The sequence below is a fragment of the Lontra canadensis genome, unplaced genomic scaffold, assembly GCF_010015895.1.
Source record: "Lontra canadensis isolate GAN:19392208 unplaced genomic scaffold, GSC_riverotter_1.0 scaffold41, whole genome shotgun sequence".
NCBI lineage: Eukaryota > Metazoa > Chordata > Mammalia > Carnivora > Mustelidae > Lontra > Lontra canadensis.
Window position 1 is genome coordinate 16,533,627 of NW_022631035.1, and position 27,873 is coordinate 16,561,499.

General features: G+C 55.6%; 1 protein-coding gene across 15 annotated transcripts in view; it reads right to left on the reverse strand.

Annotated features, from left to right (window-relative positions):
• Positions 1–560: 560 nt before the first annotated feature.
• Positions 561–27,873, reverse strand: part of MAPT (microtubule associated protein tau) — a 93,219-nt gene continuing 65,906 nt past the window's right edge. For 5 of the 15 annotated variants that reach the window (XM_032870941.1, XM_032870937.1, XM_032870939.1 and 2 more), the window contains 8 exons: positions 23,774–23,829; positions 20,957–21,154; positions 19,774–19,906; positions 16,568–16,833; positions 8,910–9,002; positions 5,505–5,586; positions 4,032–4,144; positions 561–1,034 (listed from right to left, as the gene is read on the reverse strand). In XM_032870941.1, the coding sequence (XP_032726832.1) occupies positions 819–1,034; positions 4,032–4,144; positions 5,505–5,586; positions 8,910–9,002; positions 16,568–16,833; positions 19,774–19,906; positions 20,957–21,154; positions 23,774–23,829 (1,157 nt within the window). In that variant the 3' untranslated portion in view covers positions 561–818. Of the gene's footprint in view, positions 1,035–4,031; positions 4,145–5,504; positions 5,587–8,909; positions 9,003–16,567; positions 16,840–19,773; positions 19,907–20,956; positions 21,155–23,773; positions 23,830–26,458; positions 27,692–27,873 lie in introns of those variants that run through there. The other 10 variants (XM_032870942.1, XM_032870943.1, XM_032870946.1 and 7 more) reach the window with 6 other exon arrangements.

A 27,873-nucleotide genomic window follows, 5' to 3' on the forward strand; every position in this document is an offset into this window, starting at 1 on the left:
GACATCAAGGTCAGTCTTCGAGGAAGTGATCCGCGAGTTGCCACCCTCCCGCCAAACGGCCACCTCCTCCCACCACCGTCCCTTTGCAGTATAGGGGAAGGACCGGAGCCTTTCTCCAGAGGGTGGCACATTGACCCGCAGCAGACCCGGAGCCACCAAGCACAGGAGGCCACTTGGTCCAAGTTTGCAGTTTGCCCTTCCTGCTGCCCTTCCTGGCCGAGGGCAGCAGTTCCTCCCCACCAAGCCCCTGTCACCCCCTCCCATGCTCTCCCTTCTGCCCTCTCCCTCCCCCCACCCAGGCTCTCCCAGGGCTCCCCTTCCCTCCCCTCCCCCCCCTACAAGGTTGACATCGTCCACAGCTCCAACACGGAACCCAGTTTCAAATCCTTTGTTGCTGCCGCTGCCTCTGTGACACCCCCAGGATGGGGCAGAGAGGGGCGCCCCAGTCCTTTGAGATGCCCCAGAAGCAGCTTTCAGAGCCTCTCCACCCTCTTCTACTCAGAGGGGGAAAAAAAAAGAATCAAAAGGAATTGCCCAAGGAAATGTTGGGTGTGGCCATCTTTTTAAATGTTTTTAAAAATATTTTATTATTATGAGCCCACCCATCAATTTGGAAAGATGAAATTTGCTCTTTTTCCCGTCACTGATTTTGAAGTCCCGAGCCAGAGCCGAGTGACAAAAGCAGGTTAAGTGCTTAACCGATTAACCGGTCTGTGAGGAGCAGCTGGGGGAGGGCAGAGGGCGAAGGGCCAGATCATTATTCTTTTTTTTTCCACACTCTCTTCTCTCCACGATTATTGACCGCCCCGGGGGCCTGATCACAAACCCTGCTTGGCCAGGGAGGCGGACACTTCGTCGGCTAGCGTGGCGAGCTGGGGCGAGTCTACCATGTCGATGCTGCCCGTGGAGGACACGTTGCTCAGGTGCCGCGGAGATGTGTCCCCAGACACCACGGGCGACTTGTACACGATCTCCGCCCCGTGGTCGGTCTTGGCTTTGGCATTCTCGCGGAAGGTCAGCTTGTGGGTTTCGATCTGCAAGAGAGGAGGTGAGGGAGGGTGAGCGAAGCCCCGGAAAGCGGGGCAAGCCCGGGCCTGCCTACGGGCTGAGGAGGGGGAAGGGAGCCGTGGTGGCAGCGGGGGCTGTGTGATCTCCTTTCCAGAGGGGGACATCTGCACACGGCTCCCGCGTCACCTGCCTGCCGGCCACCCGCTTCCCTTCTCTAGACGCAATGACCGTCGTTCGTGTCTTGTGTGTCCTTCCAGAAATTCCCACACATGCACAAACGTGATATAGAGATGTGTGTCTGTGTATTTAATACACACAGTGACGATATCACATGCTTTACGCTTCAGTCTCTTGGCCTAAGGACTTCCATTATCGGCCCCTGGCTTCCCCGATGCTTGTCCCGTGGATTGTTCTACCGCCCTCTACGAAAATGCACCTGCTCCCCTGAGCGCGGGTTTTCGCACTGTTCCCGCGTCCTTGCTCATCACAACGTTTGTTTGAGTACCGGCCTGTGCACGGCGTTTCACCACAAGGGGAGATGCCTCCTAGGAGCAGAATGGCTGGAAGGCATTTGATTTTAATAGATACTAACAAGCTGCAAATGAGAGCATGAAGGAGGGGGGCGCCTGGGTGGCTCAGTCGGTTGAGAGTCTGCCTGCTTTGGGCTCAGGTCATGAACCCAGAGTCCTGGGATTGAGCCCCACATTGGGCTCCCTCCTCAGCAGGGGGGGTCTGCTTCTCCCTCTCCCCCTACCCCCTGCTTGTGCTCTCTCTCTCTCAAATAAATAAATACAACCTTAAAAAAGAAAAGAAAAACACATGAAGAAGCCAGAGATGAGTAAGGGACACCACCAGAGTCACTGCTGGCCAGCCATGAGCCACACACATTCCTCCCCATCGCCGGTGATGGGGGTGCGGTGGGGGTGCTGGAGGTGGCAGCAGCTGTGGGCAGCACTGGCAGGTGGGCTAGAAATCCTGGCGTGATGAAGTTCTTTGTCAAGTACAGAAACAGGAACATAGCCAGAGGCCCAGAGGTCTTTGCTCCGCAGGAGACCCGGGACGCTCAAAGCATCTGCTAGAGACATGAGCAGTTCATAATCATTCCTGATGAGTCCTGACGTGGTGGACACAGGAATTCCCTGCTCTTCTGGGCCCTGGGACCGTTGTCCATCTGGTGAAGCCAGGAAAATGTATACGCGGGCAGGCATGTGCTCGCCCGCCCACAATTCCTCCGCACGATTTCAGGAGTCCGCGGCCCCGGGGGTGAAGAGCCCCCGTTGTAGGGGGCGTGAATGTGGGTTTAACAAAAAGCCAGGCTCCCATTTAAGCTCTACGGGTATCTTGTCCATTTTGGTGCAGTGCTTTGCAAAAACAGCCCTTCCCTATCACGGTATTTGAAAGGCTGTTGGGACATAACCATTAATGGTAGAGTCTTGAAGAAAAAAGCGATAGGGTCCTGGGAATGTCCCCAAATCTCCCAAACTGGAAGGGGCTCAGGCGTCAGGGGACCTGTGTTCCACTGCTTGTTAGCAGTTTTGCTCATCACATCAGGAAGTCGGGGACTGAGTACGAGGGGACGCTCTGGGATCAGGACAGTGTCTTCTGGGTAGTGGGCCAGGCCCACCCTTCTGAGCCTGCACAAAGGTGAGTTAAAACAGAAGTTCACACTCAGGCCTGACTCAGACTCACATTCTTAGATGGCTACAAGTACCAGGAACCTTCCAGAACATGGTCTCATCTGGGTCTCCCCATCACCCTGGGATGTGGCTATTTCTGTCCATTTTGCTGATGGAGAAATGCGTGCAGAGCCCTCGCCCATCCTGCCCAGGGTCACACCTCCAAGCAGAGTCAAGCCCAGAGCTTTGCTCAGGACACAGAAGCTTCCAGGGGTGGGCGGAGACCTTCCCTCAGCCAGGGAGTCACCAAGGCCTTAACCCAGGGAGGGGCAGGCCTGAGTTTGCAGCCTCTGCTTTAAGACCATCCCAGGAGGTTCTTCTACAAAACTGTACCATAGGGCCTTCCCCTCAAACACAACATGGGGTGTGTCTATCGAGAAGGCCCGGTGCTGAACCAGGAGGCACGGGGGATGAGGGGCGGGAGTGGGGGGCGATTGGCCCAGCCGACTCCCGGCTGCCACCCAGCTCAGCGTGCTGTGCCTGCTGCCATGTCCAACCAGCCGGGCCACCTTGGGCAGCACACTTTCTCAATGCTGGGCTAGGTCTCAGAGTCTGTGCCCATTCTGGAACCCCCCCCCCCCCAGTCTCCTTCCCCCACAGCTCTGTCAGTGCTGGGAGGCGCTATAAACTGGTAGAAGAGCCGTTTCCAGAACTTCAAGGCAGGCATGCGTGGGAACCCCCCAGAGGGCGTTTTGGCTGCATTTCTGCAAAAGAGGAAAAGGGCAGCCACGAGCCCACATCCTGTGACACCCCCAGCAGAAGCCTGCTCAGAGCCACACGCATCCTCGTGTCCCCCTCCCCCACACTCACACAGTGAGTCCCGGAGACTCGAGAAACTGCGGGGATCGCCGAGATCTCGGGCCAGCAGCCTCCCCACGGACGTTTCTGTGCCAGACAGGCAGGTGCTCTGCAGGAACCTGGATTTCAGCAGCATTGTTTTGCTCTAACTGCCTAGTGACCCACTTAGAAAATTAGGTTATGTTCCCATGACTTGTTCGTGGTGCGCTGGGGCGGGCTCTGGGGCCGCTGCCTCCTTGCGCGGATGCTTGCCAGCCACCGGCCGACTGCTGTCACCAAGCACAGCGGCTCTCACCTTCAAGGGCACTGACAAATCCCCTGGGAGCTTTCGAAACTCCAGGTGCCCAGGTGGCCCCTGAGACCCATGAGTCTGGGTGGAGGGCGGGGGGACATCAAATCTGGCAATCACGGTCCTGCTGAGAATCCCCATCAAGCCGACCAAGACAGGCCCCTCGGCTTTCCTCCTCTGGAGAACAGGACCAGGCTGCGAAAGCATTCACGGCCATATCCAAGTGCAGCCTCCTCCCCGCCCTGCCCTGCCCTGCTTACCTTTTTATTCCCTCCGCCAGGGACATGGGTAATGTTGTCCAGGGACCCAATCTTCGACTGGACTCTGTCCTTGAAGTCCAGCTTCTCTGACTTGACTTCCACCTGGCCGCCTCCTGAAACAAGGCACATGGGGCACGGCGCCTTGAAGGAGGGCAGAGCTCGTGATGCTGGGAAGACGCCCGCCTCTCCTCTCCGAGGGGGTAGGACTACCCTTCATTTAGAAGGTGCTTGGGGCCCAGGTAAGCCCTTCCAAAGGGCCTGATGACAGCTTGCTGCATTTCTCTCATCACAGTGGGCATCCAATACTCGCTCAACGCTTCCCCCTTTGTTACCGCACAGGTCACAGACAATTCAGTCCGGGAGGAACGGTTCCGGACTCTAAGCTTGCAGAGAGTGAAGTCTTTCTATGCCAACGTCCCGAAAGGCACAAGCTCTGAATGAAACTAAATGGCGAAATGCATTCTAACCGAGCCAGGGCCCGGACCCTTCTCTTTCCTCGGATGCTCAGGGCCGAGCCCAAGCATGGGGGACACGGCCTGGGGAAGTGGCCAATGCCATTCCTTTCTGGAGAAAGGATAAAGCCACCTGAGAAAGCTGCTCCCAGCATAGGAGGATGGTGGCCCCAGGCGAGGAATGGGTTTCACCGGGAGAGACGAAACCCCCACAGCATGTCCCAGGGAAGCCAGAAACCGATGCGACATAGTCCAGACCACGTGTCTGCCGGCCTTCCCTCCCCACGGGAACGCTTCAAGCAACGATGCCCCTCTGAATCGGGCTTAAGGCAGAAGCCCTCACTCTGGACTCCCAGGCAGGAGTTAGAGTCTACATCAGCGCTGGGCAAGATGGTAGCCATCGGCCACGTGTAGCTACTTACATTTTAATTTTAAAAAGTTGTTCATTTCGTCAAATGCACTAGCCACGTTTCCAGGGCTCAACAGCCACACGTGGGTGGTGGCTACCATACGGGACAGAGCAGGTCTAGAACAGTCCCACCATCGCAGAGAGATCTACGGCTGCTAACTCTGGCTTCTACATGGTGTGGGACGGGGAGGAGAAAGGCAAGCATGGCAGAGCCCCAACAGTGCTTTCTGTTGAAACAAAGTCACAGCGGGAGCATGGCAATGGCTGGTGAAGTGGCCCCCCCACGTGGGCTGGGGACCAAACAAGCCAGCCTCCGGGAGCCAGATCAGGCCCTCCCCCAGCTCCAGAGGCCCTATGTGCACCTGTTCAGAGAACCACGAGCTGGGGTTCAGGACCAGCCTCTGCCCTCCCTCCTCGCGTTGCCTTGGCCAGCACAGCACCCCGTGCAGGAGCGAGACAGGGCAGCCGCCCCTCCCGGGGCCCAGCAAGTTCCACTTCCAATGCCCCCCTGGCCAGCCCATCCCTTCCATCCCTCCCAGCCACTTCAGGAGAAGGCACCCCCCAGCCGGTCCTGCCCCCATCCCCGACCTTCCCGCCTTCTGCAGGGGCTACCTGGCTTATGATGGATGTTGCCTAGCGAGCCGCACTTGGAGGTCACCTTGCTCAGGTCCACTGGCTTGTACACTATCTGCACCTGGAGTGAGAGACGATGAGCGAGAGACAAAGAATAAAACGGGATGATTTCACTGTGGGCAGCACACCCTGAGAAGCAGCTGAGTTCGGCAGATCGGGCCCTGCTGGGACCATGCTTCCCGGCGCCCCGAGGAACACACCCCTCATCATGGTGGGAAGCTGCATCTTCGGACTTCTGCCAGCCCCGCCCCACGCGGGGGGAGCCGTGTCTTCACAAAATAACAGTGGGACCGGAGTGCCCTCGTCCCTCAGGGGGACACAGGGAGCCTCTGTCATGGGGCAGAGCCCACACCGCTGGTTTCAAAGAGTCACTCTTCCCTGACGTGACACAGACACCACAGTAAGTGGGGACAAAGCAGAAGGGATCTGCACGATCCGTGTGTGCGACATTTAGAAAATCTTGTTGCAAAAGCAAGGAAGCTGGGTCTGCTGGTGGCTGGGCCTCAGAGAGGAGCGGCAGAGCAGGCTTGGTGGGGGGCTTGCTCCCAAGACAGCCTCCCACAAATCCCAGCACCAAAGCGGGAGCGTTGACCGTCAGCAAGCAGGACCCAGAGCCGGCCGGCACCTGGGCACACAGTGTCCTGGACATTTGGGTTCTGTAGCCCAGGGAGCAAAGTGATAGGAGATGGCCAGGCGGCACAGAATAACCCGCTGGGACACACACAGGTAGGGGAGGCCTCAGGGCTCCTCAGAACCAGCTGACGGCCCAGCATGTGGCTTGCCCTCCAGAGAGGGTGACAGCCCCTGAGTGAGCCACCAGTCCCAGCCCAAGGCACAGTTCCCTGGAGGGGACATGCCCACAGCACCCCCCATAGCCATGGCGGGGGAGGGGGCATCCCTGGATGGTCACTGATGGACACTTCCTAAAGCTGTCAGCAGCCACCAGTGTGAGGTCACCTGTGGGTACAAAAGGCCAGTCACCATGGAGTGGGGAGTTGCCTCCCACTCCTTGCCCCTGGGGTGACCCAGGTGAGAGATGGCCTGGAGCCAGAGAACCAGAAAAAAAAAAAAAGGAGATCTACTTCTGTCTAAATCACCTGGAATGATTCCAAATTATTTTCGTGAATGAAAATCGTGTTGGCATTTGCCATTTATTGATGGCGAGTTGAGCGGGGCTGACAGGTGCCCCTGGCCTGTGTGGGGTGTGCGGAGTGAGGCTGGGGGGGGCTGGCACAGGGTGGCAGCCACACCTGGGAGGGTGAGTCCGGGGGGGAAGGAACGATTCTGAGGGAGTCAGGTCTGGGAGACGGCGCGTGCTGCACGGGGCGTCGAGAGGCTGGGAAGGAGCTCCTCCCGGCCTGGACCAGGGAACAGGGGGGCAGGGAGGCGGAGGAACCTGGACAGGCAGAGGGAAAGGACTGCTTGAGGGCAGGAGGCCAGGCCAGGCAGACTGGAGGCCAAGAGAGGGAGGAGGCCAGGCCTGGGAGAGGAGTCCAGAGCCAGCCAGGAGGTGGGGAGGGTCCCGACATGGACAAGGAGCGGGGTCTGCCTGCCGGTAAGTCACCACCAGCCTCGGGAAGGGAGGGCAGCCGGCCAGAGGTGGTGGCCCAGGCCAGCCGTCTAGCGCCCCCAGAACACAGGAAGCTGCTTGGAGCCCCCCAGCCACCGTCCACCAGGAGAGGAGATTTCTGTGAAGCCCTTACCGCAAACCAGCGCTCAGGGCCAGCCTGAGAAGTCCTGGGCTCTCTGCCAGCTCCTACAGGTGAGCCGCAGGCGGGCAGAGAGCGCAGGTCAGACCGGGGGTGCCCCCCCAGCAAGGCCCCTGAGGTCCTGGGGACGGCCAGCAGCTGTGGGAAGCTACAGTCTCCCCAGAACTCACGCCCGGAGGAGCGGTCTGCTGTCTGCGGCCCCCTGGGCCTCACAGCCTTGGCTCTCCCCGCACACCTGCCACCAGCTGACCAGACTGGTGTCACACCAGAGAGCCTTCCTCCCCGGGCCAGAGCCCACGTCTGCAGCAACCCCAGCAATCCAGGAGTCAAATCTGCCACCTGGAGCCCAGGGGCGTGGGCAGTCCCCACACCATCCTTTGACTTCTGGGAGCAATGGGACCGGAGCGCAAGGACCAGGGACACAGAGGGGACACGGAGCAGACACCGGTGAGGAAGCGTTACCGAAGCGTCATGCAGCAGCGGTGGGAAGCACACGCTAGTCCCGGGACCAGCGGCGGGGTCCGGGTGCTCAGGGTGGAGACAGCGGCACATTGCAAGAATAAACCTCGGGGTGGGGGGTGCGGTTTGCTGGACACAGGGGTGCGGCCCGGGCTGGGTATGTTCTGGAGAGAGAGCTGGCCAGGGGCTATACCACCATCCCCCAGGCTCCACCAGCCCGGAGTGAGATCCCTGCTCTCGGAACTGTCCCCCCACCCGGGGAGGGGGGACCTCAAAGGGGCTTGGGCCTCCCGCTGAGATGGGTTTAAAGGTTGGCTGCCAGCCAACCCAGAGGCAGGGGAGGGGGCCGGGGAGAAGGGGTGCCCTTCCTCCGAACGCCCCTACTGTGTGTGGCCACCGAGAGGCTGGAGGGTGTCGGCAGAGTTGACAGAGTGGGTGGGTGAGCAGTGAGGATGCCAGCCCCAGATCTCAGGCCCTCACCCACTGGGGACTCCGGTGCCCCGAGGACATTTGGAGGAAGCCGAACTTAAAAGGGTGCAAATCGGTGTTTTTCTGGCAACGCCTGCCCGCCTCAGGCAGGGTCCCCTGGGGCACGTTTTTCTGCTCTTTTACAAACCTGATGCTCAGCCAGGGGTGGGGCTGTTTGTAGCCCGGACCCAGGCTTGGGGACCTGCTCACCCCTTGCAAATGCGGGGTGCAAACATTAACAGAGACTGGACGCACGTCTTGTGGCCCGAGGCAGGACAGGTAGACGCTGCATCTGCTTGTCAGCCCAGGCAGGTCAGCTGTCCCCGGGGCTGTCAAGGTGAACCTGCCACCGTCACAGGGGAGGAGGGGACCGAGCCCAGACTTGGGTGCCACCACCTTCGGCCCAACCTCCCGCGGGCTGTGGGGCTTCCAGGGGGCTGTGCTGGATGGTGGGTGGCATCCCCCCCCCTGGGGTGTTACAGGGTAAGGACCCGGTCTCTGGTCTGGGACAGAGAGGGGCTGGGTCATCTGCCCTTTACCGCCCCGGCAGCCTGCTCCGGTGCTGGGGCAGCCCAGGCCCCCCAGAACAGTGGGCACAGTGTGGGGAGCCCGGGCCACGGGTACCGGGAACACAGGTTGACCCTGAACCAGGGGATGGTTTATTCTCTGCAATGTCTCGCGAGCGTCTACACCCACGCTGCCTCTTACAAACGGCAGTGGGGTGCGGGGAAAGTGTGAAAGTACTCACACTGCCGCCTCCTGGCACGTGTTTGATATTATCCTTTGAGCCACACTTGGACTGGACGTTGCTAAGATCCAGCTTCTTATTAATTATCTGCACCTTTGATAGCCAGAGAAAAGGATGAGTGACACACCACGCCCAGCACCCCCCCGCCGGTGCTACCGTCCTCCCCCCGCCGGCTCCGTGGCCGTGGCTGGGAGAGGCGGTGCCAGGCTGAGGGCAGGAGGCCTGAGTCAGGCCTTCCCAGGGGAGCTGCCCCGGGAAGGCTTTCCAGAACTGCGAGTGCCGGGCTCCACCTGGCAACGCTGGGCCTAGAAAGCACGTCCACCCAGATGTGATTCGCATCCGCCCCCCAGCACGTCAGAGACCTATAAACCCCAGCCCAGTGTCCTCCAGGCCGGGATGGAGTGAGATGTGCTCAATTATGTGACTGAATGAATAAATAAAAGAGAAACAAAGTCCCATCCATGTCCTCATTCACACACCCACCAGGCCTGCCCGAACATTCTCGAGAACTCTCTGTGCCTGTCCTCAAGGCTGGGAGGCACTGGAATCACCTGCAGACTTTTTTTTTACCCCACCCGGACCTAGAATTAGCATCTTGGTCTCTGTGCTTCTGGAAAGCTCGCCCGGGGCTTCGTTGGGACGTTTAGCTAGGTGTGAGAATCGCAGGGAGGACACAGAGGGCTCTGCGGAGAGAGACAAATCCCGGCCTCCCTTTGTACGAGACACCACCATTTCAGTGGTGACTGATTTTTACTCAGTTTGTCTAAAAACTAAAATACACCGACAACCGTGACAGAGAGGAGAGTCTGGTGGGCCAGAGCGGTGATAACATCTTCATCCCTGGCTCACTCCCTGCTGGGAAACCGTGTGCTTCTCTTCTGGTTCCCTTCGCTTCTGTTCTGCACAGAGAACAGCCACCAGCTGGCGAGCGGGAGCTCCCCAGTAAGAACCAGTTGCTCTCTGGAATTCATGAAATGGCACCAACCTCTTCAATGTGGCCTTTGGGAACGTCAGCCAGGCTGGGGCTGCTGCTCCGGGGACTTGGGACCCGCGAGGGTGGCTGTGGCCGGCGGGTGGGGTGTTGCAGAGTCCCGGCCTGGCTTTTGGGGGGAGAAGGGTCCCAAACCCTGACCCCAGAGCCAGAGCCAGCCCTCAAGGTCCTCCTCAAAACAAGGAAACCAGGACACAATGGCAAAATCTGCCCATCCTATTTTTTGGTGTTCAAATGGCCTTTCCTTTATTAAATTATTAGTTATTAAATTACATTGGTAGCAGATCATGTTTATCATTTTTAGATGTCCTTAGCCTGACAAAATAAAAACAGAGTAAGCTTCTCTTGGACCCCATCCCGTTTTTTACCCTAACCTTACTGGTCCAGCTCGAAACACCCGGTAAGCACGCACCTGCCCACCATTTTCATTCTCTTCTATGTTCCTTTAAAATAAAAAGCTATGTTTTTTTTTTTTTATTAGAAAAGTAACAAAACATTATGATTTTGAAAAACAGGTTAAAAAAAGCAAAAAAAAAAAACAGTTTTCTCATTACCCTAACCCAATAACAATCAACTTTTCATTCTGTTCCCTTGAAGTCACAGATCTATAAATAAAACTACATTTAAAGGGTCTTATTTACATAAGTAGCATCACCTTCTAAGCATTTGTTTTATCTACAGTCATGAAAAGCATTATTTTAAATATGTCATATTCCATTTTATGACATCTGTGTGACCAGATATTTATTTTAAATGACAAAAACAGTTTCACCACGAACATCTTTCTGCAAGGAGTTCTTTCCATAGGATGGATTATTTTCATAGCAGAGTCCCAGAAGAAGAATTTCTGGGTCAAAGTTATAAATATTCTAAAAATTCTCAGAATAACTCTCCAAGAGGCTTTCTAAAAGTGTCAGATTAATTTACCCCATGAGCACCATGGAAAAAGTCAGTTTTGCCACACGACTGCCAGTGTCGGACACTTAAAGACTTGGTTTGCTTTCTTTGACTAAATGGGACTGCATTTTTGGTTTATTCTGCATTTAAAAAAAATTATTATTATGAAGTTGTCCCTTTACCCCCTTTTTGCTGGTAGGTGTATTATTTTTCTACAAATGTTTATAAATTTAGGCTTTGTCATTTCTTCTGTTTTTTATTTTTTTAAGGATTTTATTTATTTTTTTGATAGAGATCACAAGCAGGCAGAGAGGCAGAGAGGAAGGGGAAGCAGGCTCCCTGCTGAGCAGAGAGCCTGATGTGGGGCTCGATCCCAGGACCCTGAGATCATGACCTGAGCTGAAGGCAGAGATCAACCCGCTGAGCCACCCAGGTCCCCCTACTTACTTATTTTTTAAGAGAAGGGGAGAGAGAATCGGAAGTAGGCTCCCTGTCCAACCTGGAGCCCAACACAGGGCTCGCTCTCATGACCCTCAGACCATGACCTAAGGCAACATCAAAAGTCAGATGCTTAACGGACTGAGCCACCCAGGTGCCCCTCTTCTCTGGTTTTTAAATGTAAAAACCACTCCTCATTTAGCGGTTGGGTAAACATCTAATTCCACATCATCTTCCTCACCTGCCATGCCCCTAACTTGGTGATGAGGAGACCATCTGAGGCCCCGAGGGGTTCAGCGACCTTCTCACATCAAGACCTCACTACAGGCTACCTACGTGACAACAACACTTCACCCCAGCTGTCCTGGAGCTGGGTGTCTCAAACACCAAGTACCAACGACCCTCTCTCCTGCCGGGGAGGAGATGTAGGGCTCAGCCCGGGCAGGAGCGGGAGCAGCAAGCGGAACAGGGTTTCTCACACAGCTTCTCAAGGACTCGCTGCCGCCCCTCGGCACAGCGTCTCTGAATTAGCTCATGCCACCCTCAGATTTTAAGATTTAAGGAGTGGGACCCGAACGCCTTCTGTCCCCACAGAAGGGTTTACATCATGGTTTGCTCATCCCTTTCCACTGGTTAAGTCCCAGAAGCAGACTTGCTTGCTTTCACAAAAGGCACTGGGGCTGTCTAGTATTAGAAAACACACACACAAACACACACAAAGTACTAATACAACAAAATTAAAAGGGTAATAGTCAAAGGAGAGGTCCTCAAGACTGACGATGAGACGGATCACTAACTACCTTGAACTCTGAGTCAAGGCAAAACAGGGACCATGAGGAGCTCCATAACCCTCCTTATCTGACAAAGAAAACTTAGCAGTTTTGCAACAAAGATTACCTTGTTTTCTGAACTAATCCATTTAAGAAATTCACCAAATGAAGTTAGCGATATTAAGCAACAAGATCTGCAATGTACATAGACTTTTTTTTTAATGTGGCTTCTTCTCGTTCCAATCCCACAAAAAGGGCAACAATTTTTTTTTGTGGGATTTGGCAGTAGACATAAGGATATTTACAAAGAAGACCTGAATTACTGTTAGTCGTCAAATTAAGACAACACCCATTACGAAGTGTTAGATTTTCAGAAGGGAGCTAAAAGGGTTGGCTTTATGAAACTGAAATCCAGAAACTTAATTTCTCGGCTACAGCAACATGTAGGATGTTAAGCCTCGGCTCTGGGCAGACACTGAGAATCCTCATCAAAGGAAAGAACGATGTTTTCAAGTCTCCAAACTTTGATTCAGGGGACTCACAGTCAAGGGAGAAATTCCTGCAGTCAGGGTTGATCCGGGAGGAGAGGCTGAGTCAGGAAGAGAAGCTCCCTTTGGTTTTGTCCATTTCCTTGAGGACCTGGAGCTGTGCCAAATGCTCCCCAGGCCTTGATCTGACTCAGTGCGGGCTCAGAGCTTTCAAGATGCTCCAGATGGCCCAGTCCTCCCCTCAGGAGCTCCCAGTCTGGCCCAGTGTCCACCAGTTGTCCCTGGCAAAGCCTGTCTCCAACATGGCCTGGTGCTGGCTGGGCCCAGCCTGGCACCCCTAGAGTCGATGTACGGGGTGCATCTTTATTATGATGGGATTTACACAAGGTTGTTGAGAGATACAGATGCTGTGCACAGGGAGAGGTGCCCGGAGGGCCTGGGAGTTACAGGGCTGTCCCAGGGAAGGATCCTAGCCTGGTTTCTGCAGGGCCAGGCCCCTCAGCTCAGGTTCAGCTGAATCCCTGGCCCTGATCCAGGAGAGGCAGGCTATCCCAGGTACAGACGGACTTAACTGACTTCACGTAAATGTTCTGTGTGCTTTTTACGAGAGAACTGGGACCCTGTTGCTAAATATAACGAATTTTAAAAATACAGTCTTCAGCGCTCCAGCGCTCCCGCGTGGAGACACACACAGCGTTCTGCTGCCATCCTGTGGCCACCTGGAATATTGCAGCCCAAAGCTCCGGAGGACGGAGGGGGAACCCTTTGGCTCTCTCGGTTGGTTTCTGTCCTGCCTGGGGCCCTAGCATTGCAGGACTGCTCTGGACATCCTCAGAGCCATAGGCTCCGCCCCAGTTCTGACCAGGAGGCCTTGGCCCCAAGTGAGCTCCATCTCTCTCCCACTCTGGATGGTCCCTGGAACCCCTGTGGTTCCCTCTGTGCTCAGTCCTCAGATCTGAGAAGCACAGGAGACCCTAGGAGGGGTCGAGGTCAGAACCAGTGAGAATCCGGGTCTCAGCAGGGACTGCACATTGAGAACACCTGGGAGGCTCCCTGGGAGAGTCTAATGGGCCTGGGGAAGGCTGTGGCACTAGGATTTTTACAAGAATCTCCTATCTCCCTCCACCAAGCCCCCACCCGATTCTCAGGGGAAGGAGAGCCACTGCCCCGGGGAGCAGGTGCACGGGTCTGCGGTGCTGGCCTGCCTTGCCTTCTCCCCCAGCCTTTGGTGGATTCAGCTGATTCTGTTCAAGTGGCCAAGTGACTATCTTTATTTTCCTTTAAAAATAATTCTGTTCTGGAATCTTCAAGCAACACCTGCTCATAGTAGCAAATCATGAAAACAGAGCAAAGTATAAAGCAGAGCACAGATGTTTTACATTTTTTTCCCCCAGTCACTGATCTATGTCGATCCTGGGTATTTTCAGTCTCTGCAGGTTTTTCAAACTGGACCCTCTTGCTTCTCCTCCTTTAGGGGACCACCTATGCAGGGGGTCACAGTACTCATCAGACTCACAGTGCCGGCCCTTTTGCGGTTGAAATAAGCTCCCACTGAGCCCTTACTGTCTGGCAGGCCCCACAGGAGGCCCCAGGGCCCCAACAATCTCAAGGAAAGCTCCGGAAACCTTTAGTCCAGGCGTTTGGAAAGCCATCCCCACAGATCCCATGTGCCTTCTTTCCTGTTTCCTGGCTCCTCGTTTCCCCTGGAGATTAGTGTTCCTCTTCGTTATGGCTGAGGTTTTCTTTGTTTCCAACAATTTTCTAGGTTCTCCATGGGATTTAAGGGAAGCTGTTCCTCCTCCCTAGGCCACTTCCCTGAGTCCTACCCCACGGAGCCCCAGATAAAGTGTTCCTCTCCCTTTGAACCCCTCCAGTATTGTGAGGCCATAGGTCTGCGCCCAGCACAGTGAGGTCTTAAGGAGGGGGGACTGGGCCACCCAGAGCCTCAGGTCGCTGCCCCCATCCGGACTCCTCCCCCCACAGGTGGGCAGCTCTGGGTGTGAGGGGCAGATTCTGGCCCCGGAAGGGTCCTCAGTGGGAAATGCTCCACCCTGGCACTGGGGTCTGTGCCAAACTGTTGGAACAGGGCCAGGGACGCCCACGCTTTCCGTGCCAACCTCAGAGGAACTCAGGGCTTGGGGGGTTGCAGCCTGGGCTGATGGGGGTGTGGCTGGGGCTGGCAGGAAGAGGTGGGTGTTTGCTGGTGTGTGACAGGCCGCAGGCGGCCGGCGGGGGGGGCGGTTTGCTGATGGAGAGTTTCTCTCTTGCAGTCATTGTTGTCCTGAGACACTGGTCGCAGCCCCACAATCTTCTCATAGGTGCAGAGCTGGCTGTGGGGCGGGGGTTGTTTTCCCTTTTCCACCACGAGGGGCCAGCGGTCCCTCTATGCTATGGAAACAGGGCACACGCGGGACACTCATGGCACTGAGGGAGATGTGCAGACACCCGTGGGAACAACCCATCCCCTCGTCAACCCTCTGTCTATAAAGCTTCAGAGAGGGGTCAACTTCAAGCAAACACCCCAGCTGCCCCAGAGCCCCTTCTGGAAGGTTGCAGGCATCTTTACAAGGAACAGCCAAGGCAAACACCACAGAAAAATTAACACGGGTCTAGTGCCAACACCAGGGACCACAGACCAGTGGCCATGAGCCCTGGGGCTCTACCCGGAGACGCACCCAGACCTCCCAGCTGGGCAGGACTCTTTGGGACCCCAAGGATGGGGGAGGCTGGGGGGAGGCCCTGAGGCTCCGTAGGGAGCAAAGCTCAGGGTTTCAGTTAAGGCACCAACATAGAAAGCCCTGAGACTCCCTCCCTTCATGGTGACCCAGGTCCCAGCCAAGAGGGACATCAATAGTGCCAACGGCCCACGCTGTGGGGGGAGACCAGTGGCTCTGACTGAAAAGGAAAATGCTGGCTCTGGGTTCTGTAACGTCCCCCCAACACAGCAGGAGGATCACGGGTGCCCAGGAGGCCCAACACATCAGTGCTCCCAACAGCTGAGTCCTGGTCCCCCGTACACGAGCCACCTCTTCTCCCTTCCCCACCCCCGCCACCAGTACGGGGTGGGGGGCAGGCTGTTTAGGGTTGCACTGTGTCCCCCCAAATTCATATGCTGATGTCTTAACTCCCAGTGCCTCAGAATGGGACCGCATTTGGAGATAGGGCCTTTCATGAGCTGGGCCTCCATCTAGTATGACAGGGTCCTTCTAGGAAGGGGAGACTAGGACAGAGAGGCACCCAGAGAAAAGCCCACGTGAGACACAAGAAGGCTGCCATCTACACGCCAAGCAGAGGGACCTCAAAAAAAAAAAAAAAAACACCCAAAAACAACAACAACAAAAAAACAAAACAAAAAAAAACCCAGCCCTGCCAATACCCTGATCTTGGCCTTCTGGCCTCCAGAACAGTGAGGAAATACACTTCTGTTATATGAGCTGCCCCGTCTGTGGTCTTCTCTATGTCAGCCTTGGGAAGCTTCTACAAAGCTTCTACAAAGCTTCTACAACGGGGGGCAGGGGACAAGAGGAGGAGGAGCTGGGGGTCCAGGTCAGTCCCCACCTCCCACCACCTTAGGCCTTTGGAAGTTCACGTTTCTCCACCATTAGGGAACCCAAAGATTTCATGAGTGCCCACGTGCCCCAAAGAACCAGTTGTTCAAAAGGGCACCCCAGATTCCCCCAGAATTGAGGATTAGAGAGAATGTTAACTTAGAGAAATGTCCAACGAACGCCAGAGAGACTCACATACAGATTGGTCGTGTCATGTTCTAAACACGAGACAGGATGGGGAACCTCTGTGGGTGCCCCCAGGTCACAGAGACACAACCAACCTCATGATCAGAGGGACTGTCCGGTCAGCAGGGGCTCACACAGGGAAGGAAAGAACCAGTGCTTTCTGTCCTCTGAGCAGGGCACTCACAGTGTGGTGGTGACCCCAACACAGAACTGAGCCAGAGCTGCCTTTCCTTGAAGAGATCCGGGAGGGACCGGGGTGTGAGGGGACGGGTGTGGGCAGGTGCACTGCCCGCCTCTGCCGCCGGCGTCCTGGGGCCAGCCCCTGCCCGCGCGCCCTTACCTTCCCGCCTCCTGGCTGGTGTTTCAGATTTTCCGTGGAGCCAATCTTGGATCTGACATTCTTCAGGTCTGGCATGGGGACGGGGGCGGTCTGCAGGCGGCTCTTGGCCGAAGACGGTGACTTGGGTGGAGTGCGGACCACAGCCACCTTCTTGGGCTCCCGGGTGGGCGGTGTTGGCAGGGACGGGGTGCGGGAGCGGCTGCCAGGAGTGCCTGGGGAGCCGGGGCTGCTGTAGCCGCTACGATCCCCGGATTTCCCCGATTCACCTGGAGAGACAGGAGGCGGTGAGGCCATCGCTTGGGGTGGGGTGGGGGGAGGCAGAAAAGACCCTGGGGGCTGCCTGTCCTGAGGGCCCACTCTCAGACCCAGGGCTGATTAGGCAGGTGGGAACGAGGTGGGAGGTTGCACTGAGCCAGCAGGAGGCTGCCCTTGACCTCATTTCTAGAGCTTTCTCTCTTCTTCCAGGCCTTGTCTTGTAGGGACAGAGACTCCCTGTCTCCCAGGGGGGAAACCGCGCCGTCACCAAGGACCGGCGGGTACCCTTTCCAGAAGGGACCAGCTCTGCGCCATGGCCCTGGCGTCAAGAGACTAGGTCCAGCTAGCTGTGTGGTCTCAGACAAGTCACCTTCCCTCTCCGAGCTTCCGCGCCCCAGCTGGAACGTGGGAATAACAACCATGCCCGTGGGGAGGGAGGCCTGGCACGGATGCATGCAGATGTGCTCTGAAAAACTCTAGTGCCATCCTCTGTGGCTTTTCCTTGAATAGGGGTGACATGGTGACAGGACCAGGGGCCACCCTTGTCTGGCTCTATTAGACCCTTTCAGCAAGTTCCAGGCCCCTTTCGCAGCAGGCCCTGTGCAGCCTCCCCAACCCCTCTGGGGTACGTGGGCTCCAGAACAGGACGCCTGCCCTGTGTGCCCCTGTCCCCAGCTCTCCCGGCAAGCCATGCCACCTTGTGCTGCCTGCCCTGCCCTGCCCTCTCTAAGAACTCCCTGCCCCCTACGCCGATGCACGTGATCCATGCACCTTTCCCCACTGCGAGGAAGCTGCTGGGGCTGCTCTTTCCCCAAGACTCAGCCCCTGCCCTGGGAACCATGTGTCCCAAACCAGGACCTGCAGACCCCACCCTGGAGAAGGGCAGCTCTTGGCTGGAAGTGAGGGGCAGCAGCGAAAAGGCAATTTCTCTCATCAGGAGGAAGGGGAAGTCCTGCCATTTTTAGTTTGAGTTTCCTCGTCTGTGGGACGTCCCTAAGGTCATCAAGCTCTGTGGCAACAGGACAAACCAAGCTTTTCCTCCTTTTCCACATCGGAGAAATGACAGACAGGGCCTCCGCGCCAGGCTCAGCCCCCCGCCCCAGGCTCAGCCCCCCCGCAACTCTGCTCCTGCCTCCAGGCACAAAGGCTGTCCACTGCGACTTGGGGGGTGGCTGCAAATCCCTTCTGTGCCACTTAATGGCAGACTGACCCTGGATGAGCCCCTCAGCCTCCTAAGGCTGCATCCTCATCTGGACCATGGGGAGAGTGGCCACCGCTCACAGGGCTGACCTGAGGGCAAGCATCCAGTGCGGAGGGCAGCCCTCACAGCCCTCATTAATAAATGTCAGTGGGAACTTCACATGTCCGTGCTTCCTGCACCCCCAGAGCCTCAGCCCAGGCTCCTGAGAACACATGCAAACAGAAAGGTCCGTCAGACCAATGCATCTGCTTAAGCCACAAAATGCGGAACAGGAATTCGGAGGGTTCCACGTTCAGGTTCAAGAAGCAGGTCGTCTCCTCTCAAAACCTAGGCCAACGGACAGCCACGCACGAACAGCGAGCGCCCACGGAGAGAAGCAGCCCCCGAATTACCTCGCTCGGATTTGGCCCCCGCAGGGGGTGGTTTTCTCTGCACTTGCTTGGTAGCTTAAAAAGAAAAATCCACAGGGAGCCTCATTATAACCAAGCTTGAACGGGGCCTCCGTGAAATCGTCAATCATGCTGCGGGCACCAGCCAGGCTGTGGAGCAGAGGCGAGCGAGGCAAGGAGTGTGTTTGGGGAGCAGGGGTCCCGACCCCTCCTGGTGGCAGGACACAGGTCGAGGTGGCCCACAGAGGTCAGTCCCACCCACAAGCTGCCACCCAAACGCAGGTAAGACGCAAAGAGAAAGGCACATTCTTGTTCCCAGGGCTGTGAGTTGTGTGAGTCAACGGGCTTGATGCCAAGGGAAGAAAAGCAGGATGAGAGTCGTGTATAAAATCCAACCCCAATTCTGTGAATTAGCCTTATGCTGTATGAATTATTGACAGGAACAAGCCACCCAGGGGGTGTTGGTGAGCTGAGCACCCCTGCAGGAAGCACCCCAGGGCAAAGGAGGCAAACATCACCGCATGCAGATAAGATAGAGGGCTCTGAGCTGTCCCCCTGGGGCCCCCCGCCCAGCAGAGAGACCCCAGAATCAGTGCCGGCTTCTCTAGGCCTGTGAAAGTCCTCAGAGCCCTGGGCACCTCCCCAAAGCCAAGGCAGGCCAGATGCCCTGAGTTCCTGTCCCCCAGGACAGGGCCCCCGGGGAGGTAGAGGGAGAGGAGCTCAGCCGGGCTGTCTCCCAAACCCAAAGAGGGCAACTATTCTTTCTAGTGCCACCGGGAGCAGATTTGCTCCACGGAAGCCTGCTCAGGACTCAGAACTAACTAAGCTTGACTCTCAGGAGCACTGGGGGATAGGGCAGAACACAGGTGCCCAGCCGAGGGCTCGGGGCTGCCAAAGGGCCCAGTCCAGCAAGTCCAGCTGAGCGGGGGCCACAGCTGGTGTGAGGTCACCCATGGGGACCCAACTGGGCTGCTGCTCTGTTTCCAGAGACACAGAGCTGCCACGCGGGACGCCCCCGACCCGGGCTTGGGGTCAGAGAAACTCAGAGCACCCCCTCTCCTGCCGCTTAGTTAGTCCCACGCCTGCATTCTCCTCATGCTTGAAGTGAGTCGTTTAGACTTATACGTGCACATTTTTAAGGCCTTGATCTCGTCATCGCTCAAAAGTGGGGATTCAATATCGACCTTGGAAAACTGTCCAAAGGCTTAGAAAGAAAATGAGCGCTCAGGTGCTCAGTGAGCTGCAGATGTCTGTGTGCCATCCGTGACCGGCAGTGACCCACCGCCAGGGGCCTTCCAAGATGAGGACGGCACCCACCGACAGCTGCCCCTGACTTAGTGTCCAGAGAACATTTGTCTTACCGGTGCCAGGCGGGGTCTTTGGGGAAGGCGTGGTTTTCGCTGGGATCCTGGTGGCATTGGCCTGGCCCTTCTGGCCTGGAGGGGCCGCTCCCCGCGGGGTGGCGATCTTCGTTCCAGTCTTACCGTCTGCCCCCTGTCAACCGAAGCACGGTATCGTGGTGTTCACGTCTGGAAAAGGTGACTCACCTGCAGTCCATGTGAGCCCCACTCAACCTCCTTGACTCAAAATGAGGCTAAGACTGGGGTGACCCTTTCCCTGCTAGATGTCACAAATGTCTTCCTTGATGTCAGGGGTTTGCGGGCACATGAACCCCCAGCTCCACCCAGGCGCCCAGCACCCTCACCTCCGAGTGCTCCTGGAAGAAGAGCGCAGGTGAGCTTTCCTCAGGAGGGGTGTTGTGTTTTATAAAAAGGTCACAGAGCTTAGAAGGACAAACAAGCTCATCACCGGCCCGGGGCTCATGGGCAGGCAGGACATTCCCGTGTGGACAGCCATTCTCCGACCCTCCACAGGGATTCACCGGATTCATCGTGGTTGGTTTCACCAGAGGCCCCTGGGGACACTGATGAACCTGACCTTGGGTACCAACAGAGCTAGGTCATTCTTCTGTTTTGTCCCAAACAACCCTTAGGCTTCCATGACTCCTGAGCACGCTAAGAGCCCTTGGCGGGGTGAACGCTGGTGCCAATTAGCAAACTGCCCAACGGTCAAGAGCCGATGTGCAAGCCGTCTACTGACTGGGAACAGTCACTGGGTTTGACCTTGACACATAGCACAAACTCAAAAAAGAAACTGACATTCACCAAAGATCACAGGATGGTTCAAGGTGGGGCCAGGAGAGCCCTTGCAGGACAGGCTCTGCGTGGTGGCCCTGTACCCAACCCACAAGGGGGCGCTCTAGAAGCACTCCCAGTTAGGGTGGTGATTTTTTTTTTTTTTTCCTTTTTCCCAAGACTAGGCCCTGTTGGGTGTTCAGGGGGCTAAGGTCAGCGGGGGGAAAAAAAAAAAAAAAAAAAAATAGTGCCACAACCCCCCTTGTCCCGGTATACCAGAAAGCTCACAGTTCTACGTGGTACTTCTAGATAAGAGTTTCTCTGAAGGAAGGTCTTTGTGGCTAAAAACAGCATCCATTTGAAAACCATACTTGAACAGCCTGATTCTTTTCAAAGGTGGTTTCCTTACCTTGACTTTCATCTCCTTTGCTCCAGAACTGCCAGTTCGGGGTGTGACAGAAGAGACGTGTTTAGGAGAGGAAGATGACTCTGGGCACACAGCAGGGCTGGAGGGTTTGATCAAAGGGTCTGAGCTACCAGGAGTGGGGCGTTTGGGGCTAAGGCAAGGCCTAGGTTTCAGGGTTTTAGCAGAGGAAGGTGTGGATGTCTTAAACACAAACATAAATAAAATCAAAATAAAAGTCAGCACATGGGGGAGGGGAACAAACTGAAAAAGGACAGCAACTAAAAATAAACAAGGCAGGCAATGGTTTAAAGCAGTGATCTCCAAACTGTCTGGATTGTGCACCCTCATCCGTCCTTCTGATCCCTAAGGACCGAAAGTGGCTATACGCTCTTAACGTCCTGGTAGTAATTTATCAGTTAAATACATATGCTACAATGCCAACACACCATGTACCTCATAAAACTTATGTATGGCAGATCTTTTAAAAGAGAGGTGGGGAAAAAAATCAATAGAAGTTCTAGAATGTTCTTTGGCCCTTTAGATCTTCTTGTGCTGCACCCCTGCCACTTTGGAGACTACTGGTTTAAAGGTTTTTCACGCCCAAAGAGCTCATGGAGATCGCCAAAGCATAGGATTCTTAGGATGTTTTTCAAGAAAACATCCTCAGGGTGTCATGGGTCAGCAGGGCCCCACTTTCTGTTAAATTGCAGCTGAGGAACTCATGCTGGCCTGCTAACCCTTGGCCTTCTTCTGCCACATCGAGAGTCTCACACTTGCTAACATCAGGATTGCGCCTATCCCATATCTTAATGATTCTGCCTTATACCTCAGGTTACATGTGCACAAGCACACACACACCACACGCACACACACACACACACTTTCTGATTAAAGTCTCAAACAAAACTAACCTTTCACACTACCTGTTAAATCCTAATCTGGCCGATGTTCAGTGTTGAACACATTCTACCTAACGAAAGAGCCTGGGTGAGGTAGCCCAACAAGAGGGCGTGGGGCTGGATGGCCTCAGAGACGGAGCTGCCCCTTTGAGGAGGGGGAAAGTGATGGACAATGGTTGGGACTCATGGTCTGTCCTAACTGGCCCTGGTGGAGGGGGTGTGTTGGGAGGAGGAGAAAGGGGGTCACACCTTCAGGCCTAAGACTGAGAGGCCTAGTCCAGAGGTGTTTCCAAGAGGGAGTCAGAGCTACCAAGCGAGGACCTTGGGTTTGTTTTTTCGTTGTCCTCAGATATCCCACCAAAATGGTGGGGCACTCTGTGTGGTCAGCCTCGGCAAGGAGGAAGGCCCAGGGGGTGGGGAAAGGTGTGAGGGGATGGACCCAGGCTAAGGTCTTGGAACTGGTGATGATAAAAGTTGGGGGTGGGTACTCCTCCTCTCCCAGGTGCACAGGCCCCCTTCTGGGGCGGCACTCCCTACCTGGCCCAGGGTCGTGCAAGACCAGATCATTCGCTGTCCGGGACAGGGATGTTGTTCCCATGTGTGCATGTGAATGAATGAATGGAATACATGCATGCCTGAGGTTGGGACTCCCCTGATGTGGGGCACGACTGGCCAGCAGCTCTTGCCATGGCTTTGTGTCCCTAGGGCCCAGCTGCCCAGGTCCACGCAGGACCCTCGGGCTGCCTCACCAGGTCTTATGATGGCAAACCCTGACCTCCTAGAGGGGAGGCACCACACATGCTCCCCAACTCCTAGAGCTACCCTCTGCCTCTGAGGACCCCACCAGGGCTCTGGGATGGATTCAGACCCAGATGTTCTGGGCAGGATTTATATTGGAAATTTTAGATGCCTTTGCAGAAAATAGGTCTTCATCTAGAGCCACAGAGGGATTTTCCTGGGGAAACTCTACTGCGCAGTTACAGGAGAATTTTCGAGGAGCAGTCATTATGGGAGGAAACTACAGCTGACAGGAAGCACTGAGAAAGCCCGCACCGTTCTGGAGGCGCTTTTGGTGAGAGCAGGGGCTCCATTCACCATACCTCAGGTTGGTTTTTGACGTCTGACTAAAGCTTGTGTCAAACTGGCGCCTTGGTAAGATTTCAAGATGGCGTCTACTGCACTGCTGCCCACTTGTCCACTGAGCATTTGAGGCGTGTATCCGCTTTCCCTCCCCCACTCTCCTTCCCACCGTACACCAGCACACCGGCACCACTTGGAGCTCCACAGCAACCAACCCACCTGCCTAGAATTCTCAGAACATGTATCATTTCTTCACGTGTCTGGGCTTTGCTGTGCTGTTCCTGCTCCTCGGAATGCTATTCCCAGTGCTGCCTCAGCAACTCTCCTTCACATTTCCTTCCCCATCTGCCTCGTAGGTCCCCTCTTTTAGGACTTTCCCAGAACCCTCCACCTTAGGTTAAAAGTCGCTTCCTTGATCAATGTTCCCTCAGCCACCTGAATAAATGGTATTTTCTCTACTCCTTAAGTATGCATGTGTACGTACATGCTCACTGAGCCTGGATCTGCAGTGGCAAGTTTAAGAAGTGCAAAATTCAAACTTTATTGCAGAAAATTCAAGTGTATCTTTGTTTACGATGAACGTTTTGTTTCAACTACGCTAACGGAATTGCAATTAGGAGCATGAATTCATTCACCTGCTGACCGCCCTTCCCTGGCATAAGCATCAAAGTAGATAAACGCTGGAATTTTAACAGTTTGCATGAAAACACAAAGCATTTTTTAAATGACAGTCATCCTTCGGTGACAGAGGCTCCCCACGTGTTACATATAAAAATTCAGATAAGCACGGCTTCTTAATAAACTTGACGCTGGCAGAGGTTTGTGGTTTTTGTCAGCTTACCTTGGCTTTTTTGTCCTCGGGTCCAGTCCCATCTTTGCCTTTACTGACCATGCGAGCTGATAAGACATAAAATGAGATTGTATGTTACACCTGTTTGCAGAGCTCCTGGAAAGAGCTGGATGCGGTTGCACTGATTTCCCCGGATAGGTACAGTGTGTTCTGCTCGGCTGGGCTGGGTGGAAACCCGGTGGATTTTTTTCCCCCCTTGAATCTGTCTCTCCTTGTTAGTGTCCACACAGCACACTGGGGTCATTGCTTGGCGCACCCTGACGAGAGGGGGCAGCAGGCTGGCCAAGGGTGGGGACATGCAGAGGGGACGCAGTGAAAACTCTTCCAGGCACACGCGGGTGACGGGGCGATCAGGGAAGGCAGACAGTGCAGACCTCATCTCTCATAGGCTCCTTCCTTGTCTCTTCCAGGGTCTGCCTCTCCCAGGGGGCACCAACCTCACTCCAAGGAGGGGCATTTGGAGAACCTTGGGCACACCCAGAGCAGCTCAGCTACGCTCCGACCCCCTGCAGGATCCCTTACTCGTGCTGTCCCCCAGTTGTCTTCCTGGAGTTTGTCCCTCACTAATGGCTGGGGGGAGGGCGGCTATGGTGTCCAGCCCCAGCAGCCCTGCCCTTGACAAGCCTGGTCCACCCATGACCAGCCAGGAAGGGTCTTCTCGCCATCTACGGGCCTTCCCACGGGGACTAATCCTTGTCGATTCCCCAAATTAGCTACAGACTAGTTATCGTCAAACATTCTACAGGTCATCTCTGGAATTTAGGATCAAACGGCTGGTGACTTTCGTGTCTAGAAAGGCGCTCATCCTTCCCTTCTGGTGACATTCTTTGCTGATTATAGACTGATTATAGACTTTCATCCTTGGTTTCAGTACCATACCCCCCCCTGCTGAAAGGTCAATGGGGTCTCCTGGAGCTTCCTGCTGGCTGCCGGAGACTGGATTTCTGGAGTGACCTGGATTGATGGTCTAGCCCAGACACTGTCACACAGTCCCACACAGCAGAACCACTAGGACGAGTTGAGAAAACACAGATCCCTGGGTCCACCTGAGACTCTGTAAGCTCAAGGTGGGGCCTCCGAATATGCATTTTAATAAGAGCCCCAGGTGGACCCGATTCACGTCTTTTGCTCAAATCAACCATCACCCTCCGTGTCACAACAGAAGCATCTGCTAGATACGCATTTCCCAGATTGGGTACTCCTGAACAAGTCCTCTTCCGGGAGATGTTAGCAGGTCAGGTCAAGTAAATCTGGGAAATCTGTACTCTGTGTCTTTCTCAGAGAGTCATAGTGTGCATTAGAATATTAAAGGCTCTGACAAGTCCTGCTGCAGCAAACCTTGCATAACTTCGCTTTGCCTGTTTTTTTCCAAACTTATTGGACCACAGAACTCCTTTTCCCCTGGACACATCTATCAATAGCCAGTATTCAATAAAACACCACTTCAAGAAACACTATTATAATTTGCCAAGTCACAGTTATTTGTCTCCTACTATTTTGGAATTTAGGATATTTTAAAATAGGAGAGTACAGGAATTTTTCAGGGCCTTAATTTTATACATAAAGTTCCTTTACATACATTTCAAAGTTCTCTTGAAAGTAAAATCTCACAACACTGTAACAGATGTTTGCAATTGGCCACTCAAGTGAGGGATTTCTGAGCCCTGCGAATAATTCCAACACACTAGATGTCCTAAATGTATGAATGCACCCGAGGCCTCCGCTGGCCTCCTTGTCTTCCTGACAGAGATGCCAACACGGGGGAACCTCCCCTACCACCTCCCCAGCTCCCGAAGGGCTGCTGTGCTCCTGAGGCCCCTGCCATCCCAGCACAGGGGTTCCCAGGCTCCCCCAAGGGAGGAAGAGAAGATTCAGACAGGAACGTTTTGTTTTTGCTCGTCGTCTCCCCTGCTGCAAGAGAGGGCAGACGGGGTGGGGCCTGTTGGGCCAAAGGCTCAGCTTGGGCTCTGGGCTATCCCCAAATGCTCGTGTCTGTGTCATCTGCCGCATGTGATGTGTTGTCCACGGACAAGAGCAGCAGAAGGCAGGCTCATGCCCTTTGCGTCTCTGGGCGTGGAGGGCACCCTTCAGAACCTTCCGGAAGGCACTATGCTGAACAGGGAAGAGTGTGACTTTCAGAGAAGACCCACCCGGATTCTGAATGGGGCTCTGTCACTTACTACCTGGTGACCTCAGCCAGTGACTTTATCTCTCTGAGCCTGCTTCCTCGTGTGCAAAGTGGGGCTAATTATGCCCTCTTGGAAGGGTCGGGAGGGTTCTGGACAATGACTGTAGGGCCCATAATCAGCCCTCAAAAGCAGACCAGCTGTTATCCGCTCTGCGGAGAGCAGCACACCAGCCACCTGTGGGCTGATGGACCATCGTGGGTCCTTCGGGGGGCCAGAGAAATGGACAGGGTGGACAGCGCTGGGTGGGGTGTTGGTGACATGCAGCATGGCGGGCAAGCATGAAAGGAGCACGTGCTACCGGAGCCTGAGGGCAGGAGGCGGCTGCGGGAGGGTGAGCGGCAGTGTCCGGCGGGGCGGCTTCAGTGACTCCCGAGGAACCTCGGAAGCAGCGGGAGTCAAGGAGGGGCCGGAAGCTCAGTGGCAGTGCCCGCAGCCCAGGTGCCACACGAGGTCGCCAGGGAGGAGCGAAGGAGCTCAAGACACAGACCTTTGAGTTGAGGGACCCGGCTGACGGGCTTCCCTGGCAGAACAGTGGCAGGCTGCTTTCCAGAGGGTTCTGGAAGGTCAGTCTTTTTTGTGTCCTCTCCCCCAGAAGGGCCCTGGGGTTCTTGCTCCTCTCCGGGGGGCCCTGGGAGGGCAGTCCCTTCCAAATCCAGCTCTGACTGTCCCTGCTCCTTCTGCACATTGGCTTTGATTTCCACGTGGAAGGTGAACTCAGGGGGCGTGTCCTGCCCTTCCACTGTGGGCCCTGCGCTGGGCCCGTGGGGCTCTGAGGCCTTGATCTCTGTGGAGACGTCGGAGAGGAAATCGATAGGGAGGTGGATGGCACCCTCAGCTGGGAAACTGGGGAAGCCAGTGGCTCCTCTGGAAACTGCGGGGTGGGGGGGTGGCCCACCTCGGGTGGGGGAGCTCTGAAGACCTGGGGAGACCTGGGAGGGAGGGGAGTCCTGGGGCGAGGACTCGTCCACGTCGCGGTCTTCGTCGACATCTTTGCCCCTCTGCCTCTCTTTGCCATGGTCCCCCTTCAGAGGGGGCCCCTCCTTGCGCAGGTCTCCCACAAGCTGGTGCTCCAGCGGCCCCAAGCCATGGCGACTTGCCTCTGCGTCCTCAGGTTCTGTCTCCAAAGGCTGGCATGTGATCTTCCTGGGGCCGTCAGGCTCAATGGCAGCCCCAGGTGTGTAGGACACACGTTGGCCTGTCAGACCCAGGGTGCCTGGGTCGGCGGCCTCACCTCCACGGTGCCCTGGCTCCCCGGGGAGGCTCTCCTGGACAGCCTTGACAACCCCAGACTCCATCTGGAGACATCCAGGGGAGGTGGGCTTTGGAAAGGCCAGACCCCCCTTGACCCCAGCCCCTGGTTTGGGTCCCCACTCCTGGTGGAGCTCCTGAGGGCCTCCTGTTGGAGAAGATGGTTCGCAGATGCGGCGATGCTGGGAATGGCAGGGGACCACCAGGGCAGGGGCCTCTGGCTGTTTCTCCCCCAGAGGCAGCACAGAGACCCCAGAAGCTTCTCTGCCGTGTTCAGGCTGATCCTGAGAGCTAAGCCCGTTGGCTGGGGGCCTCTCAGGTACCTCTCTTGGCTGGCCTGGAACTCTCAGCTCCTCTGGGTTTGAAGAGGCGGCGGTGGCAAAAGGTTGGCAAGGATGCATTAATTGTTTAAGAGAGAGAACGCACTCTTGAAATAAGAAAAGGACATTTAAACAACATCACAAGCCCAGCCAGAAAAGAAAGAGGAGCGCGCACCCTGGGCTCATCCTTGTTGCTTTCCATTGCTCAGAATGAGAGCTCTGTTGGTCTACCTAACATGGACTCCCCGGGCGACACTGGGTGGGCAAGGCATCTCCCCTCTGTGGGCCTCCGTTTCCTCATCTGTAAAACAGGTGCTCAGACTTGGGTGACCTC